General features: G+C 33.3%; 1 protein-coding gene and 1 long non-coding RNA gene across 2 annotated transcripts; both read right to left on the reverse strand.

Annotated features, from left to right (window-relative positions):
• Positions 1 to 226: 226 nt before the first annotated feature.
• Positions 227 to 2,507, reverse strand: LOC127736824 (uncharacterized). Its single transcript, XM_052247415.1, has 2 exons — positions 2,063 to 2,507; positions 227 to 690 (listed from the first exon to the last, which is right to left on the reverse strand). The coding sequence occupies exons 1-2, from the start codon at positions 2,505 to 2,507 to the stop codon at positions 227 to 229; spliced, it is 909 nt and encodes a 302-aa protein (XP_052103375.1).
• Positions 2,508 to 13,068: 10,561 nt separating this feature from the next.
• Positions 13,069 to 14,608, reverse strand: LOC127736834 (uncharacterized). Its single transcript, XR_007999207.1, has 2 exons — positions 14,433 to 14,608; positions 13,069 to 13,214 (listed from the first exon to the last, which is right to left on the reverse strand). It is a non-coding gene; the product is annotated as an uncharacterized LOC127736834 (long non-coding RNA).
• Positions 14,609 to 18,920: the final 4,312 nt, after the last annotated feature.

Raw genomic sequence — 18,920 nt, forward strand, 5'->3', positions numbered from 1 at the left:
GACTTTTCAAAAACAACCATGACTTGGATGAAAAATTGGAAGAATTCATAAAACACCTGCATACCTCCGCTAGTACAAAATACATGAATAGATTTGTCCTACAACCAAAAGATGATGTTTAAAGTTGCTCATCATAAATTGACGCTTTAATACAGATTGCAAAACAGGTAATACCTGCAAGTTATCATACAACAACATCTTCAAGAGCAACAACTATTTCGTTTTCTTATTTTTCACAGAGTTCTTTACTTCCATACAAAACATGTCTGGCTACTGATCCAATTGTTGTATTTAGATATTTGATATCGTTAAAATCATGAGCAAATTTATAAAAACGAATATATAAATGTATACCATAGTTTTCTGACCAATTAAAATTATTCTCAAACAGCAGCGGAAGCTGTTGCCAACTAGGTCTTACAAACGTTTTATATTCAACGTGAATTAAATCCGGGTGCTTTTTAGATATCAGATACGGCACAATTGTTGAATGATATCCCCACTGACTTTTATTGTACGTTTTGTATTCGGAATGCCAAATGTTCAGGAAAGTAGCGTTTTTCTCTGCAAGAATGAGACCATTACTGAGATTCCAATCAACTGCACGACTCAAAGTAAATGGATATTTCCGTAGAGGATCCAGAAATCTAAGTATAATCTCATCTGTGTCAATGTGAATTCCTCCAAACCCTGCAAAAGAGAAGCTAAAAGTAAGTGTCGAGTGCATACACTTATGCAAAGTAGTTTCAGCAGAACAAATTGAATATTAAAATGAGGTATAAAGAAATCAATAAACAAAACGATCAATACATATGTCAATCAATACATATATCGATCAATAAACACAACAATCAATACATACATCGATCAATACATATATCAATCAATACATACATCGATCAATAAACACATCGATCAATACATACATCGAACAATAAACATATCGATCAATACATACATCGAACAAAAAAAAAACACATCCTGTTCACTTATCAAATAAAAAATCAATAAATTATACCTAAAATATTCATCCAACCAATAAAGGTAACTGACAAATAAGCAAATAACAATAAATAAAGCAGGTCCCAACCAAAATCATACCAAAAATAATAATAGACTTTTTGTTATCAAAGGGGGACAATTCAATCTTTATACATAAGAGGAGACAATCCAAACTTTTTTTTGTATTAAATGGGAATCCGTTTTTAAGTGATTTATGTGAATGTCACTACATGTACGTAATAGAGTGTACTCACTGTATCCATCAAAGATCGAAGGACGAGTATGTGAAAGTCACTACATGCATGTACAAGGAAGTACTCACTCTATCCATCAATGATAATAGGACAAGGATGTAATACAATACACCTTTGTACAAGGATGTACTATCGTTATTCTTTAAATAACCACAGGACAAGTATGTTTGGGCCACAACAGGTATGTAAAAGAATGTACTCACTATTTCCACAAAATACAAAAGGACAAGGAGGTGAGGGTCACTACAGGTATATAAAAGGATGTACTCACCTTATCTATCAAAGACCACACGACAAGGATATGAGGGTCACTATACGTATATAATCAAGGATTTACTCACTCTATCCACAAAACACAAAAGGACACGGATGTAAAGGTCACTTCAGGTTTGTACAATAATGTACTCCCTCTATCCACTAAATACCAAATGACAAGGATTAAAACAAGTATAGGCATGTAAAGAATGTACTCACTCTATCCACAAAACACATAAGAACTAGGATATGAGGGCCACTGCAGGTACATAAAAGGATGTACTCACTCGATCCACAAAATACAACAAGACAATGATGTGAGGGTCACTACAGGTATATAAAAGGATGTACTCACTCTATCCACCAAATAAAAAAATAACAAGGATGAAAACAAGTACAGGTATATAAAAGGATGTACTCACTCGATCCCCCAAAGACCAAAGGACAAGGATGAAAACCTATATAGGAATGTACAAGCATGTACTCACCTTATCTACCAAAGACCAAAGTAAAAGGGTGTGCGGCATATGTATGTGCGAGCATGTACTCACTCTGTAAAGCCTGTATTCTGCCGATATCAGCTTTGTGTTCAATATTACCAAGGGGTTTTCCGAATACAGCTTCTGGTGGACTTCTTTGAACATGCCTTATATTTGGCACCAAAGTCAATAGATATTCCCAGTATGTTCCGAATGGAAGGCGGTCTCCATGTACCAAAATAAGACACGGTTTCAAAAATCTACTAGCACTAAGAAAACTAAGAAAATGATAAAAATTCATTTCTCGTTTAGAAAACCAAATGTAATGAACTAAGTTTGGGACCGGTTCTTCATCATGACAATTCTCCATTACAAATGTCTGGAGGCATTCGGATTTTTCCGGGAAAACCTGAACTGTTGCCATTCGCTTAACATTTATAAGTTCTATATTAGGTTTTATAATCTGACAATTGATATGAGCTTGCACGTGCTCCGACATATTTGTTATATCAGGCATATCTGCGCATGGTACTTTACAATTGAAATTCCAGTTATCCGAATTTTCCCCCGGACATCTAAACGAAGTTTGATTTTTTGTTCTTTCTTCATAAACATCATTGGTTAAAGTAGTTTCCCTTGTTGAATATGTCCTGTCACTTAATAAAGCATGGTTGTGGGATATGCGTACAGGACTGGAACCAACATCGAAAGCTCTCTGGTTATCTAAAACCAGAAAATAAATATGAGAGAGAGAAGTAAAGAGGAAATAAATATAAGAGATAGATACGGAAATAGACAATCTAATTGATATATTATACAAGATGTTCAACAATTTGACATTTAACCATGAAATTTAAAAGGTTACTCAGTTTGAAGACAATCCCGAGGACATGTTTTTGAATAAAACCAAATCAACAAAACTGGTTTGTTGTTGTTGGCTGAACGTCATAGGGCAATTTTTTGTTATGCATATTCATGACTTTATCTAGAAAAATTCTTTTGTATTCACATTTTTTTTTAAATCTGCAATCAGTTTTCGATAAACGGATTAAATTTTTGCCAGTACTCTCCAGTTTTAATGATTTGATCACATGTGTGTGTATACTCACGTCATTGTGTTTTTATTCTTACGGCATCGTATTGTTATACTTACGTCATCGTGTTGTCATACTTACGTTATCGTGTTATAATACTCACAATCGTGTTGTCATACGAACCTCATCGTGTTGTCATACTTACGTTATCGTGTAGTCCTTCTTACGTCATCGTGTTATCATACCAACGTCATCGTGTAGTCATTCTGACGTCTTCATGGTGTCATACTTACGTCTTCATGGTGTCATACTTACGTCTTCGTGTTATTATACTTACGTCATCGTGTTGTTATACTTACATGTACGTCATCGTTTTGGCATACTTAAGTCATCGTGTTGTTATACTTTCGTCATCGTGTTGTTATACTTACTTCATCGTGTTGTCATACTTACGTCATCGAGTGGTAATAGTGACATCATCGTGTTGCCATACTTTCTTCATCGTGTTGTCATACTTACGTCATCGTGTTGTTAAAGTTATGTTATCGTGTTGTCATACTTATGTATGAGAAAATCAATGCATAAATTTCCTCTTTTGACGATGAAATTTTACATACATATCCTGTTTGAATTATTTAACACAAGTCATTTTGGGGCCCTTTATATCTTGCTGCTCGGTGTGAGCCAAGGCTCCGTGTTGAAGGCCGTACTTTTACCTATAATTGTTTACTTTTACACGTTGTGACTTGGATGTAGAGTTGTCTCATTGACACTCATACCACATTTTTTTATTTCTATATATGAATTGAAGATTGATTAAGGGTTGTGTGTTTAGCGTCCGGTGGCAGAACAAAAGTTTAGAGCCACCTCAAGGCGTTTGAAAATTGAACACATGCTAAAAATATGGCATGACTTGTTGAATAAAAGGGCATACATTTAAAAACTGTGGTTTTTCTTTTTAATGACACGTCCATCTGTATATATGTATATAGCTGAAAAAATACAGGAAAATAAGAGAGTTCCAGGAACGTTGTTGTTCAATGTGGAGATAGCAAAAGTCTTATCACGTGACATATTTGTATGCACATCCCTAACCTTTTTTAACACAGGCAAATTAATAATGATTTTAATAGATTTCCACTTCAACAAGTTAACCACTTACGTCATCGTGTTGTCATACTTACGTCATCAAGTGATAACAATGACGTCATCGTGTTGCCATACCTACGTCATCGTGTTGTCATAGTTACGTCATTCTGTTGTTTAAGTTACGTAATCGTGTGTTGTTATACTTATGTCATCGTGTCGTCATACTTATGTCATCGTGTTGTCATTCTTACGTTATCGTATTGCCATAATTACGTCATCGTTTTAACAAAGTGATCTTGTTGTTACACTTTCATCATTGCGTTATTATACTTACGTCATCGTGTTGTCATACTTACGTTATCGAGTGGTCATAGTTAGGTCATCGTGTCGTTACATAAACAAGAAGTTGTGATTCTGATCATTAGCTATAGTAGAACAGATTGAAAATCTTTTTGGAATCGGCCCTTGTGTGAAATATATTCAGGGGAAATTGGACAATCATCTTTTCGGATGCGTAATCAGTGCTCTTCGCTAAATAATAATGGACATGTTGGCAATTATACTATAACACATTACCTTCACACTGACATAATTATTTACGACTTTACTTAAATAAAGAGGTAAGGCGTTATTTAGTTCTGTTTCTGTGCTTTAAGCATGGTTATAACATCTACAAATAATACAGGAATTTACAGGAGTCTTTGATCAACTCTGAATCCTGTTATTTAAAAAAAAAATACTAATTTTCATTACATAGACTTAGAAAATAAATAATGTGATGAGAGAATCTGATTCCTCCTTTGGAAAAACAATTGATACTTACCACTACTGTCAAATATGGGTTGTTCCACTCGTGCATAACATTATTCTAAATTATATACTATGTGTTGGTTTCTAAACATCAAAAGTAGGCCTAAAACTAGGAAAATAATTAAATTTCTCATATTGTTTCACAATTGTTCCTAGTATACATGCAATTGTGTATGAAAAAAAACTCCCATCTGCTGTATTGATGTATCTTTAATTTATGCAAGAAGATGACCAGTGATGATCACGACACATTAACCGAGTGTGAGAAATAAACTGGACAATGTAAATCAATGCATCAATTTCCACTTTAGACGAGAAATTCATTGTACACATGAATAAAAGGAATGCATTATTGTTGCTTGTTTAGCGTCCACTGGTAGAACAAAAGTTTAGAGCCACCACAAGGCATTTAAAATTTGAACACATGTTGAAAATACGACATAAAGCTGGTTGAATTTAAGTGCACATATTTAACAGTTAAACTGTGATTTTTTTAAATGACACGTCTATCTATCTATATGTATATATATATACTAGAACACACCTGCGACATCGCGGGTCCGTGACTGAATTATAGTACCTACGCCTTATTTTCAGCCTGGATGTTCAGTTTTTGTATTGTCATTTGATAAAGCCGATTATAAGGTGCACTGTTTTCTCTGCTTTCAAAATCTTTCTGTTTGAATTCGTCCTGGTTTTCTTACTACAACCGGAAACTACTTGTTGATACAGGTTTTTTTTTTTTTTTTGTCAATGATTGAATTTAAATGTGTCAATCCCTGTATATATAATGACGACGTTCGTGTGTGATTATGACCCGTGTATATAGCTAATCCCATTTACACCGTTTGGTGGTGCGCCTGACAGAGGATGAACGTCCAGATTAGGTAACAGGTAACATGTACTATTGGTATCGGTGTCGGATTCGACCCGGAACTTGTTAATTATTGGTAATATTAATATAAATTTTCATCAACACCATTGTCTTATATTACTTATATATAAAGTTGAATTATTTGATTCATCGTTTTTACATCAAGCGAGCTAAAAAAGTTGAACCTCATTATTTTAGAAGTATAAATAGTTAAAAAGATACAGGAGATTGAAAAAGTGGTATCACGTGACATTTGTGTTTGGACATCCCTAAAGTGTTTTTAACACAGGCGAGTTAAGCAATTGCCAAATGTAATGATTTTAAAAGATTTCCACTTAAAAAAAGTTGACTACGCTTTTCTAGTTCAACCCCCTCACCATGGTGGAACCCTTTTGTATGGTGACATCGCTGATATGTAACACAGTTGATGTTTGATACAGACGATGTTGTATTGATCCCAGCAATGCATAGATTGTGTGTGTAAAATAAAATCGGAAACGGTAAAACTATCTCGTTTTTAAATAAGTATATGGCATGCATATGCATAGATTGAGAACAGTTTTTAAAATTAATCCACAAAATTCATTAAATAGTTTACCATGAATACATGTATATGGACATAGGTGACGTGTATTACAATCTTAGACGTAACTTCATAGGGAAGAAACAATTGCTTTTATTATACTTCATGTTCAAATGCTAGATTTTGTTCGGTTTATACGAAAGAGATAATTTACTCGTTCCCATGGCTTCATTTTCCTGACATTAGGTAGCCTTTTGTGTACTCAGGCAAGTAAAGGAAGTCAAGTTTGAAGCACTGTGATTAGATGTTTGGATATATATATAATATATATTTCATTTTCTATTTATTAATAACTGAAGTGCGTATAATTACAAGATAACTTTTGAAACACATGGAAATATTTTTGGTGAGGTACTCGAAAAAGCTTTCATTTTTCGTTAATTCTATGTAAAATGACAGTGGTCATGGATACTATAAACAAGCTCCGTGCTACCATTTGACTTCAATTTCTAAAACTAAATAATAAAGTTCTTATATCTCGCGTAACTGTTGTGCCCTTGTTTTTATTTTAAAAAGTGGCAAATTTAGATGATTAGTATTGTCGCCTATGGAGGAAAAAATACTACCGCTTTCACTTTTACTCTATTACTCTTCTATTTGCGGAGACGCTTTATCAATTGTGCGCCATATCAAATACGGATTGTTGTAATGTACAAGACGCCATAGTTTATTATTTTCAATTTCAAAGGTAGTAATAAGAGAGAGCATTCAGTAAAATAGATTAAATAGCACAAAGATTAGAGAGTGAGAGAGCTGCAAATTGTTAATTTTTGTATCTATAATAAAAGAGGGGCAAAAGATACCAGAGGGACATTCAAACTCATAAATCGAAAATAAACTGACAACGCCATGACTAAAAAAGAAAAAGACAAACAGACAAACAAATAGTACACAAAACACAACAAAGAAAACTAAAGACTAAGCAACACGGACCCCACAAAAACTGGGGGTATTCTCAGGTGCATTTATAATCCAGGGAGCGCTATAGCGTTTAGCCTTAAACTGCCATCTACAGTAGCATGTCTCATATTAAAGGAGTTTAGTTGGTGCCAATAGGAAAGCGTATACGTTTTATAATGTCGTATCAGCTCACTAGTACCTTTACAATTTATATTGGTTATTGTGAAGTTACAATGATAAAGACATAGTAGATTTTATACAATACATTTAATGTATAAATACAAAAATATATTCATATATGACAGAACGGATGAAAACGACGCTTTACTATGTGCATTGTTCAAATTACATGCGTCCTCATTACAACAGGTGGTGCATATCCAGCTACTTCCTGTTTGATCACATGGGTCGGATTCCGAATGTTCTTTTATTTGCAGGTGACACGAGGAATTTTTCGTACATGTCTTGATTATTGAAAGCTGTTCGCTTACCTCTGTAAAAAATAAAAATAAATAACACATCACTTAATATGTTAAAGTTATGGTAAATGATAATAATTTAAATATGTCGTATCTGCTTCTTTACAAAAATATGTATAAGAGAGTATAATCCTCAACGTCTTCTGTTTATTTGTGTTGCTCGGTTGCTGACTCATTGACGCATACTCCACATTTCGTCCGTACAAAATAAATAGGACCACTTTTTACAAGGTATTTCTGAATAAAGTAACAAGTGAAGTAAGTCATCAAATTCACATTAGTAATAGCTAAAAAACATAGAGGTTTTTAAACACAATACCTCTTACTAATGGAACTTTCGCTAGTTGAAGCAAGGTTAATTATATGTATCAGCGGGGGAAAAAAGTATGACAAATAAAAAGTTGGTACAATGTAATGCCCAAACACATAATTAACAGCACATGGTGATGATTGAATTCCACAACCTGTTCCGGTCGTTCGTTGCTTTTGGCATTACCTACTGTTAAGAAATCATCGCATTCACTTTCATAGCAATAACGTCATTATTTAAATGTATAAGAACTTTAAACGGTAGTGAAAAGAAACTTATCAAACAATCGCAAAAACAGCAACCAGCAGTAACCCGATATTGTACAGACGTTGATATTTGGTTGAAAATAGGTCGCACTGTTCTTTAAATTCGTTTACAGATTGCAACGGTGCAGGATTCTTTGATTTCATTCTATTTTGATTTCATTCTATTTATGTCAGAACTTCTGGCGTTCTCGATCACCAGATTAGCTTCGGTGAATTTTTATGATTCATAAATTAATAACAGACTTCTCACGTGTTCATGCTTGCTTCGGACCCAGTTAGAATTTAACAACTGTACCTAGATTGCAATCGTTTAAATGTATGCTTAATCGTACAGTTACGTCCAATTTATCACCCAGGGCTGATTTCCTTTGAATTTATTCCAGATCAGGGATATTTTGTTAGAGTTCTTAAATCATATATTGTGATTGGTTAACGCGACAAAAGGGCATACATCCCACGATAGATGATCTGAAATTTTATTCTGTGGTATTTTAGGCTATTTTTTTCTATTCTTTATAATTTTTGCCCATTATTCTCTATTCTTTATATTTAAGCACTTCATTATTCTCTATTCTTTGTTTTCTTGGCCCATTTTTCTATATTTTAATTATCTATATCATTTACGCATTATTCCCTATTCTGTAAACCCCCATCCACACACTCAAAATTGGTTAAAAATCCAAAGACAATAACATATTGTATTGTCATTCATTACAAATACATACATTTAAAGAATTAACGTTGATTGTTCTTGCCCGTCACCAGTAAACAAAATTTGCAACCAGCAAATTATTAATTGAAGCCCGCAAATCCCTCGAAACATATACCTAATGATATCTTAATAAATTTCACAGCTGAATTTCATGACTTCTGGTTTACTTCTGATTATTTAACAAAAATATTTAATTCTTTTAAGATAGCTCAAAAGATCAAATTTGAATAATTTAGACAAATGTTGAGCATTTTCCGTTTAGTTAACTGCTGTAAATTCAGAAATTATTGTTTGCATTTATTATTGCAATTTTTGAAGAATGGACAAAAATGCGATATTAATTATTGCGATTTCAAGAAAATCTGCATAAAGACATATGTACCAGATATCAGAATGCGAGTTCTTATTATTGCGATCCACACCCTGTCGAATTATTCGCAATAATAAAAACCTCGCAATAATTTCCGAATTTACAGTATGTCCTTATATTCAGTTTTTATCCAACGCAATCATAGGTTTTAACGTTGTTTTCAATTTAGACCTATTTATTTTTGTTCGTCTGGGCTTGTATTATATTTGCCTTCGGGTTTATATGATCCGTTCATCCTATTTCGACTCTTCAAAATTCAAGAGTCTTTTCTAAATTGAGGTAAATTATATGGCCTTCCAACTACCGTTTCGATTCCCAATATCACTGAAGAGACATTAATTGTCGAAATCCGGATATGGTGTACACATTTTTGCACCTCATGTTTGCGGTATACCATCTTTTCCGCAAGTTTTTTGTTTTCTGTTTGGTATTAAATTAATAATTAAGATCCATTTTGTTACATCTGGTGATCCGTTTATTTGGCAATCGCCATGGCAGTCAGCAGTGTTTAAGAACATCCGTTGTTCGACCTGCTAGTCAAATGCGTGTTGTTCAAATATACTTTGTCACTTTTTTGGTCTTTTGGAAAATGTTTTTGTGCTGTATTTAGACCCCTCTACCAAAAAATTTGTTTTGCATGCACACCTATAAAAATTGTGGGTTTTATCCAACGCAATCATAGGTTTGAACGTTGTTTTCAACTTAGACTTGCTTATATGCACTATATTTATACTACTAGTATTACATTATTTAGCGGTACATGTTGTTTTGAAGTCTTTTTGATACAAATTTCAAATTTTACATTACTTTGAATATACCGTTGTTTGACAAGTATCGAATCCTGAATCACATGACTTCAGAATATATTCTATATGATTAAAACCTGAGTATGAAACTTTTGTCTAACAAATATCGAATCCCGAATCACATGACTTCAGATTATATTCTACGGATTATACCTGGGTATGACATTGTTGTCTGCCAAGTATCGAATCCTGAATCATAATACTTCAGATTTTATTATACCTCAGTATGACACTGTTGTTTGGCAAGTATCGAAAACTGAATCACATTGCTTTAGATTATATAATACCTGAGTATGATATTGTTGTTTGACAAGTATCGAATCCTGTATCACATGACTTCAGATTATATTCTGTATGATTATTAATACCTGAGTATGACTTAGCCGTCTTACAGGTATCGAATCCTGAATTACATGACTTCAGATTATATCATACCTGAGTATGACACCGTCGTCTGACAAGTATCAAATTCTGAATCACATGACTTCAGATCGTATTATACATGAGAATGACACCGTCGTCTGATAAGTATAGAATCCTGAATCACATTACTTTAGATAATATTATACCTGAGTATGACACTGTCGTCTGACAAGTATTGATTCCTGCATCACACTGCTTCAGATTATATTAAACCTGAGTATGACACCTTCGTCTGACAAGTATCGAATCCTGAATCATATTGCTTCAGATTATATCATACCTGAGTATGACACCTTCGTCTGACAAGTATCGAATCCTGAATCACATTGTTTCAGAGAATATTAAGTATACCTGAGTATGACACTGTCGTCTGACAAATATCGAATCCTGAATCACATTACTTCAGATTATATTATACCTGAATATGACACTGTCGTCGGACAAGTATCGAATCCTGAATCACATTGCTTCAGATTATATTATACCTGAGTATGACACTGTCGTCTGACAAGTATCGAATCCTGCATCACATTGCTTCAGATTATATTATACCTGAGTATGACACTGTCGTCTGACAAGTATCGAATCCTGCATCACATTGCTTCAGATTATATTATACCTGTGTATGACACTGTCGTCGGACAAGTATCAAATCATTAATCACGTTGCTTAAGATTATATTTACCCGAGTATGACACCGTCGTCTGACAAGTATCGAATCCTGAATCACATTGCTTCAGATTATATTCTCCTACACACAGAAAGTTGTTTCGTTCATTTTCACATTTATAACACATTAGTCCATGGCTTTCTGGAAAAAAACAACATATAATATTCCTGTTACTGTCAATTAATCAATTAAGTTTTGAAGCATTAGAAATAACTCTCATTGTTCTCAACTGAATAACAGAGTTCTCCATTGAAGCAGTAAAGATGTGAGTTAAAACAAGTTTGATCTCCACGTGGGGAATGATTTATGTACATATGATCTAAAGATATATATATTATACAATAACAGCCTTTGTATGAGGTCGGCGCGTGGATATATTGACCAAAAAGAAGTATGTCGACTGAAGACGAATCAGAACGTTTTATTTTTTTTTTTTTTTTTTTTTTGTGTACACACTAGAAATGTTATTACCCACAATACAATACTGTGATTCGGAAACTGTAATAAATTCATTTGTTTGTAAAGTTGAGTTGCTGTCTTTTCTACATTTACCTTACATATCCCTTTATTGAAATTGGGTTTGTTAGACCCCTTTTACACTTGTACGAAATTAAACCGATCTTTATTCGAATCGATCTAAAAGAGATCAGTTTGCGTTTACATATGCACAAGCAAGATCGATCGAAATCGATCTTATTTAATCTAGTGCGTTTACACTGCAACTTAAACCCAGCAGGCACACAACGTTGATTTAACATTGAATCAATGTTTATTTTCTATGTTGAATCAATGTTGAATTATTATTAGATTTTGCAAATTTGTATCAACGTTGAAATCCTACGTTGAATCAACGTTGATATTCAACTTTGAATCAATATTGAATAATGGTTGCTTCAACATTGTTTAAACCAATAACTCACCTTGAATTCAGATTGAATTCAGGGTGAATACCATATTCAACACGGAATCAAAATTGGTTAGTGGTTGTGTTCAACTGTATTTCCACCTAAAACTTAAGTTTCATTCATCCTGTATTTTCTGTGTGTTGCATTCCATAATTTTATTCTGTAGCAATATTCAAGCTAGTGTCTTCTCAAGGCCCTCTACATGCTAAATGTCATAGCAACATTCTGCCACAGGAAACTTTATCCAATAACTGCTCCATCACACCAAAATATAAAAATTAATCTCAGAAAAAAATTGACGAATAATATCATTGCCTGGTCATAATTGACATGATGTGATCTTTAGCTCATTGTTGAAGACTGTATGGTGACCCAAAGATATATAAATAATGTTCTTTGGTTGATGATTGTCTTGTTAACAAAAGGCAACAATAAAAACTTTGAATATATACCATTGACTGTCTATTACTCATAGAAGAATTTTCAACAATAAAACTGAGAGACTACATTCTTGTGATAAGAGCATGGCTTGACCATGATGATGTCAACAACCAATCAACTGAATAACAAATATGTGTGTTTAGGGCTTTCCTAGGAACCATAATTTAACCCCCAAGATTTTTTTAACATTTAACACATTTAACGATATGCATATAAAAACACAAATTATCATAGAGAAATATTGATCTATCCTAATTTTTGAAAGCACACAACCCTTAATACACATAGTTTTTGCCCAATGTCTATGCTAAATATCTGAGTGATCAAAATATAAAACAAATTTTTTTGTTCCTACTCCATGTATTCTAATGTCCAACCACTGATTATAGAGAAATATTCAATACGATAAAATTAAAATAAATTTATTTATTAATAGTGAAAACTTCAACTTCTTTCTTCTCCCACCCTGTCTTTTTGGAGCCCATTTTAGAAAGGCTTTTGTTTGGCCAGACACTTGTTGTTCCGTGATTCCATAGGTCTTCATGAAGACATCTACAAAATCAAAAGTTATAACATTGTCAAGTTTAATACTGTTCAACACATTTAACTATTAATAACTTCATAATGATGATATTTAAAGTATAAATCAAAAGCATAAGAACTCATGAAAACTAAATGAAAGTTACACTTCGATCTAAATCTCAACTACATTTCCCTTTATATAGACCAGAAGGTATAATCTGCAAGAAAATCCTAAATACTACATTTTAACTTGAACAAATTGAAGGTTTATCCACATGTCTTTTTCTGTATTACTTGTGCTGCTGCATGGATATCTGTCTGATTGACATATGGTACAAGGGTTGTAAAGGGGGGTTCTTAACACGAAAACATGTGAAATAAAAATCCCCAAAACGTCGCACGGAAAATAAAAATTGGGATAAACGAAGCACGAGAAATAAAATCGTAAATGTTAAGGAAAAAGTACTAGCAGTTATTACTCAGTCGTTCTTGGAGATCACAGAGTCATGATAATGGACACGAAGACCCTGCGGTCACCTTTTCGCGTCTGCTAGTTGCATCCGATTTGAAAAAAAAATATTCATAACTTGATAGCAATTAATATCCATGATATCCTGGGAACACATAATTTAAAAATCCAGACTGACTTGGAATTTAGTCCCGGTTTACTTTTTTTATCAAATGTGGGACAAGCACAAGAAATTAAGAGTACCAACACGAAACACGGAAAATAAATAAGGGGAAACACAAATAACGCATGTCGAACCAAAGACAAGAAAACGAGAAATAAAAAGGCCAAATACGTTGCATGCAAATATTTCTTTACCACCCTCATATGATATACCCTTCATCTTTGATTACCTTGTCAAAACACTACTTCATTTTTGACAGTAAAATATTAAAGGTCCAACTTGGTGAGCCATATAGCTTCTGACCTTTCCATCCCAATTTTGTAAACAACTCAAGCCCCCCTTTTTGTGAGATTTCGTGTAACTGAATTGAACAGGTAAATAAAGATAAAATTTCTTTTTACTTTTGATTCAATCATATGATGAATTCAAATAGTCAACGATAAAAATTCATGAGACGTTGCAAGGTAAATCTGGAATGGTAACATGCTAAACATCCCCCTTTTCCTCGTGAAAAATTTCAACTTTTCAGTACAGTTTTCATAATAACTTGATATGCTCACATTTCTAAAATAGGATACTGTATTTACTGTAATCACAACAATTTATATATACTTACGATAAAATATAAAAGCTGTATACAGGAGAGATATTGATAAAAACTCTGTAGAATCACCTTGTGGTCTCGAAAGCGGATATTCAAACTTTGGCAACAAAAACAACTGCGCATGCGCATATCTGAATTTGTCTTAAAATAGAAATGTTAAAAATGCCGCGAAAATTTAAAAATCACTATTCCAATAGATATATCGGTTGTTCATATTACAAGTTATCAACTGATAAATACGTCTTTCTCTTTAGATTGTTAAAAAGAATAGAAAAAAAAAGGAATGAAAACAAGATATTTTACATCAGCAGCCACGGAAAAAGGGGGCATATTTTTAGTGGAAGGGGTTATTCACAAATATTTATATTTACTGTATGATTCTGTATGCAAGCTGGTTCTATTAATTTATTATGTTTTGGGGTGGGGTGAAATTTGGGAATTTCTATTATATAGGGTGCAAAGTTCATGATTAATTTATGCTGATATACACTGCGATTGTTTCATATATAATTCTATAATCACCAGTGATAAATCTAGTGAATATTCTATTTTATGTGAATATCGTTGTCAATTTAAAAAGAATTGTGATGTGCCCAATACTTCTTTTTTGACAACTCTGGTATCCACAACTACTGCGTTTTATATATGATCATATATTGTTTAGCCAACGTTGATTCAATATTGGTGTTTCAACACAATGTTAATTCAACGTTGAAACAATGTTCTAATTTCAACGTTGAATTGTCAACGTTGAATCAATGTTGAATATTTGTTGATCAATGTATAACCTAAAATCAACAAAGATTCAACGTTGATTCAACAAAGTGTGCCTGCAGGGAAGGAACCGGTCTGACCTTATTACTGTACATTTCGTAAACAAATACATTGTAATCGTAAAAAAAGAATAGTAGAATAATAACGTGTGTATTTCGCGCGGACAATGACACACTGCAAAATCATGTAGAAAATAGTTGGATCATTGGAATTTTGTATGCAGCTATTAATTATCCTTTTGTTTCATACGTCAGAAGTCATTCGGTCTATGTGTTTGAAGATGAGGATTTGCAGCTAAGGAATAGAATTTATCATCGATTCAGAAGAATGATCCAACAACGGTAGAATCGTTTTTTAGAACACGTGTGTTTTTGCCGCCGAACATGCGCATATTTATTTTCATATCCAATTAAATATAACTGTTACATCAACTGAAGAAAGATCGATCGCGATCGATCCATCGTTTACACTTGAAGAAATATAAATTCAAATAAGATCGATCCTTTTAAAACCACCTCTGGAGGTGGATTTTTTAATTCTGATTGAAGATCGATCTTTCCCATTTACATTTTTACAAGTGTGAAAGGGGACTTTGTAAAGTTAACTAGTGTATATTTACATATATCTATTATACAATAGATACTAAAAAGTAAAAGAAAATTTCATTAAAAAAAAGTCACATGCTAGGTAAAATCAATTTGCGATAGTAAAACTTACGTTTTACGTAGACCAAGCTTAAAATACAATACACATATATCAAATCAGACACCAATTACACGAAACAAATAAACATATATTTGACTTGTCGATCTTAATAGCATCAAAAGATTATGTGTTATTTCTGTCAGTGGACGTCACCGTCACATGATCTCATCTTATTTTACCTATCAATCATTTATTGTGATAGCTTACAACTACAGCATGTATTCCCTGTGGAGCCTCATCGTGACACGGGCAATTAAGACGTAGAGCGTTGAAGCTTACGTTATGTGTTTTATCCAATTACCTAACTGTTACAAGTTATGTAAAACCACAAGGGACTATATTATATAAAGCATTACTGTCAAACTAATCTAACTTTAGATTTAATTGTCAATAACATTAAAGAAACTGAAGCATTCTACCCCGATATGTCATTGGAATTTCTTAACGTTATTTATTGAGCTTTCTTAAGAAGTAACGATTTCTTGTATGGAAAGAGTACTTCTTTCTTTATTGATGATATAACTATGTAGAAATCTGATAGTAGTAGTTCTTCTGCTAGCTGAAATTTAACTACAGATGTATTTTAAAATATCGAAATCAAAACTGAGCTTGACTAAATTTTTTTAATGTAAAATAAGTTCAAGTATTATCAATTATGATGATTATGAAAGAAGAAAAAAAAAAGAAAGGGCATGTCCTATCTATACAGGGACGGATCTATAACTTTTGAAAGGGGACTTGAATTGCATAAAACGTAATAGATACTGCCGAGCTGATCAAGGCGGAATGTTTTTTGGACAATTATGTGCTAAAATATCCAAAAAATCGTGAGAGAAAAAAAAAATTGTGTCACAAGGGGACGAACGCCATCAACGCCTTATCCTGTATCCGCCTCTGTAATAGGATTATCACATGGGACTTTTAAAAGGTTTTTAGGTCCCCCTATCGGACCACTCCACTGTGGACAGGTGAAAATGTACTGTGGTATTGTATTTAAATTTGTCATTATCAACATTTTAAGATTTTAACAGCATCCATGCATATATATAGAGAATATCATATGGCTGTTTTCAATATCACATCCGTATCAACCTGAGACACCAATATAATCCCAAGAGCTATGCTCGAGGGATTATATTGGTTGAGGGTTGATACAGTGTGTGATATTGAAAAAGCCATATCATATACCCTTTATTGTATACATATACCTCACGTAGACGTTTTTATGTGACATGACGTCATACTGAAAAGGAGGTTTGAAATGACGTCATACAGACTAAAGATTTTTTTTAATGTGGCATCAAGAGGGTTAAGGGTTTGATAAAGCCTTTGCAACAGTAACTGCAATCGATGACGTGACGTCATACAGATTAAAGGTGTGATAAAGCCTTTGCAACCGTGCTGATATCGATATCATCACGGGTGGCTGATACAGCACGCTTGCCAATGATTGTATTACACAGTACACTTTATCTGTATTTACTACTAAGTATATAATAAGTATATATGTCAATCTCTTAATCGTCTGTTTGTCTTTTCGTCTTGTCGTTTTGGAATATTTTTGGTAGTGGTGTTTTCGGTTTCTATTTGACTTATGACTTTGGATTGTACTTTTGGTTACTCTCTCGATCGCCCCTTTTTTACGCATTGTTTTCGGGGTTACTCTCTCGCCCCTTTTTTACGCATTATTTTCGGTTTCTATTCGTCTTATGAACTTTGATTGTCCCTTTGGTATCTCTCTCGCCTTTTCTATCACTCATATTTTCAGAATGGAATATTATATACGGTCGACATAAAGGATTTATATCAGACCGCGTAACAAAGTTACTGTCATGGACACCTACATGTAACAGCTGTAATTGATTCGGATATATTTGTCAATATCTAACCAATTGATGATAAGTATCTCTTCAACATAAACATGATAAAACAATGAACTCTTCCGATAACGATCGATTGTAATGTAAATGGCAAAAACTCGATTTGATAATTAAGTTATTCATATTCACGGACTTCAACTTTGACCTTCCGTTAACTTTGAAAACAAGGTTTAAGAAGACATTTAGCTGACGATTATATTATGTATAATGATTGTTTGCTCACATACATTTTAGGTCTGTATTTCCTCCAATCGTCGAAATATAAAACACATAAAAAGAGACACAAAAAAAAAGAGACAATGAAAAACGTTCTCGATAGCGCCTGAGAACTTTAAAAGAGACGAATTGCGCATCAGTAGATTGGGTAATGTTAATGTTATTGGATTGGTTTCGTGGAACAATAACTCTGTAATAGTTAACCTAATTCTTTGTTTAAAAAAACAGTTTTGTCTTACAACTGTTCAGCTCTGATTCTGAATAAAAAGTCAATGTTTTTTCCTTATATAAGGAGCATGCGCAACCAACGTTGTTTTTTGTTTTGTTTTGGTTTTGTTGCATTCATAAGTAACAAACACGTAGGATTTATTAAGCAATAGCTGAAAATCTATTATATATAATTTTGTGGAAAAGACGAGTCACCCTGTTGAAACATTTTACAATTTGTTTCTTTATCAACAAAAAGTGTGCTTCTATATGCTCCAAATGTATGTGAATTAGTATTGTAAAAGCGACCAGTCGAACTGGTATCGGACTTTCCAATTTGTTTCTGTATGCTCCAAATGTATATGAATTAGTATTGTGAAAGAGACCAGTCGAAATATTGTAGGACTTTACTATTAACGCCTCAAATGTTTGTGAATTAAGATCGTGAAAAGAAACGGATCAGTCAAATGTTGATGGTTATAACAATTTTAATAGCTTAAACATGTCTAAATGATTGTTTTTACAATTTGCTTCGATAAAAGACAAAAAGGTTAGAAGTAGCATTGAACAAGATATCTGCCGACTGCTTACAACATTTTAAAATGTACTACTATATGCTCAAAATGCATCCGAATTAACATCGTGCAACAGACCATTAGAACTGTTGAAACATATACACATTTTTGTTTAGAGGCCAGCTGAAGCCCGCATACGGTGC

This window comes from Mytilus californianus, unplaced genomic scaffold, assembly GCF_021869535.1.
Source record: "Mytilus californianus isolate M0D057914Y unplaced genomic scaffold, xbMytCali1.0.p SCAF_38, whole genome shotgun sequence".
Lineage (NCBI taxonomy): Eukaryota > Metazoa > Mollusca > Bivalvia > Mytilida > Mytilidae > Mytilus > Mytilus californianus.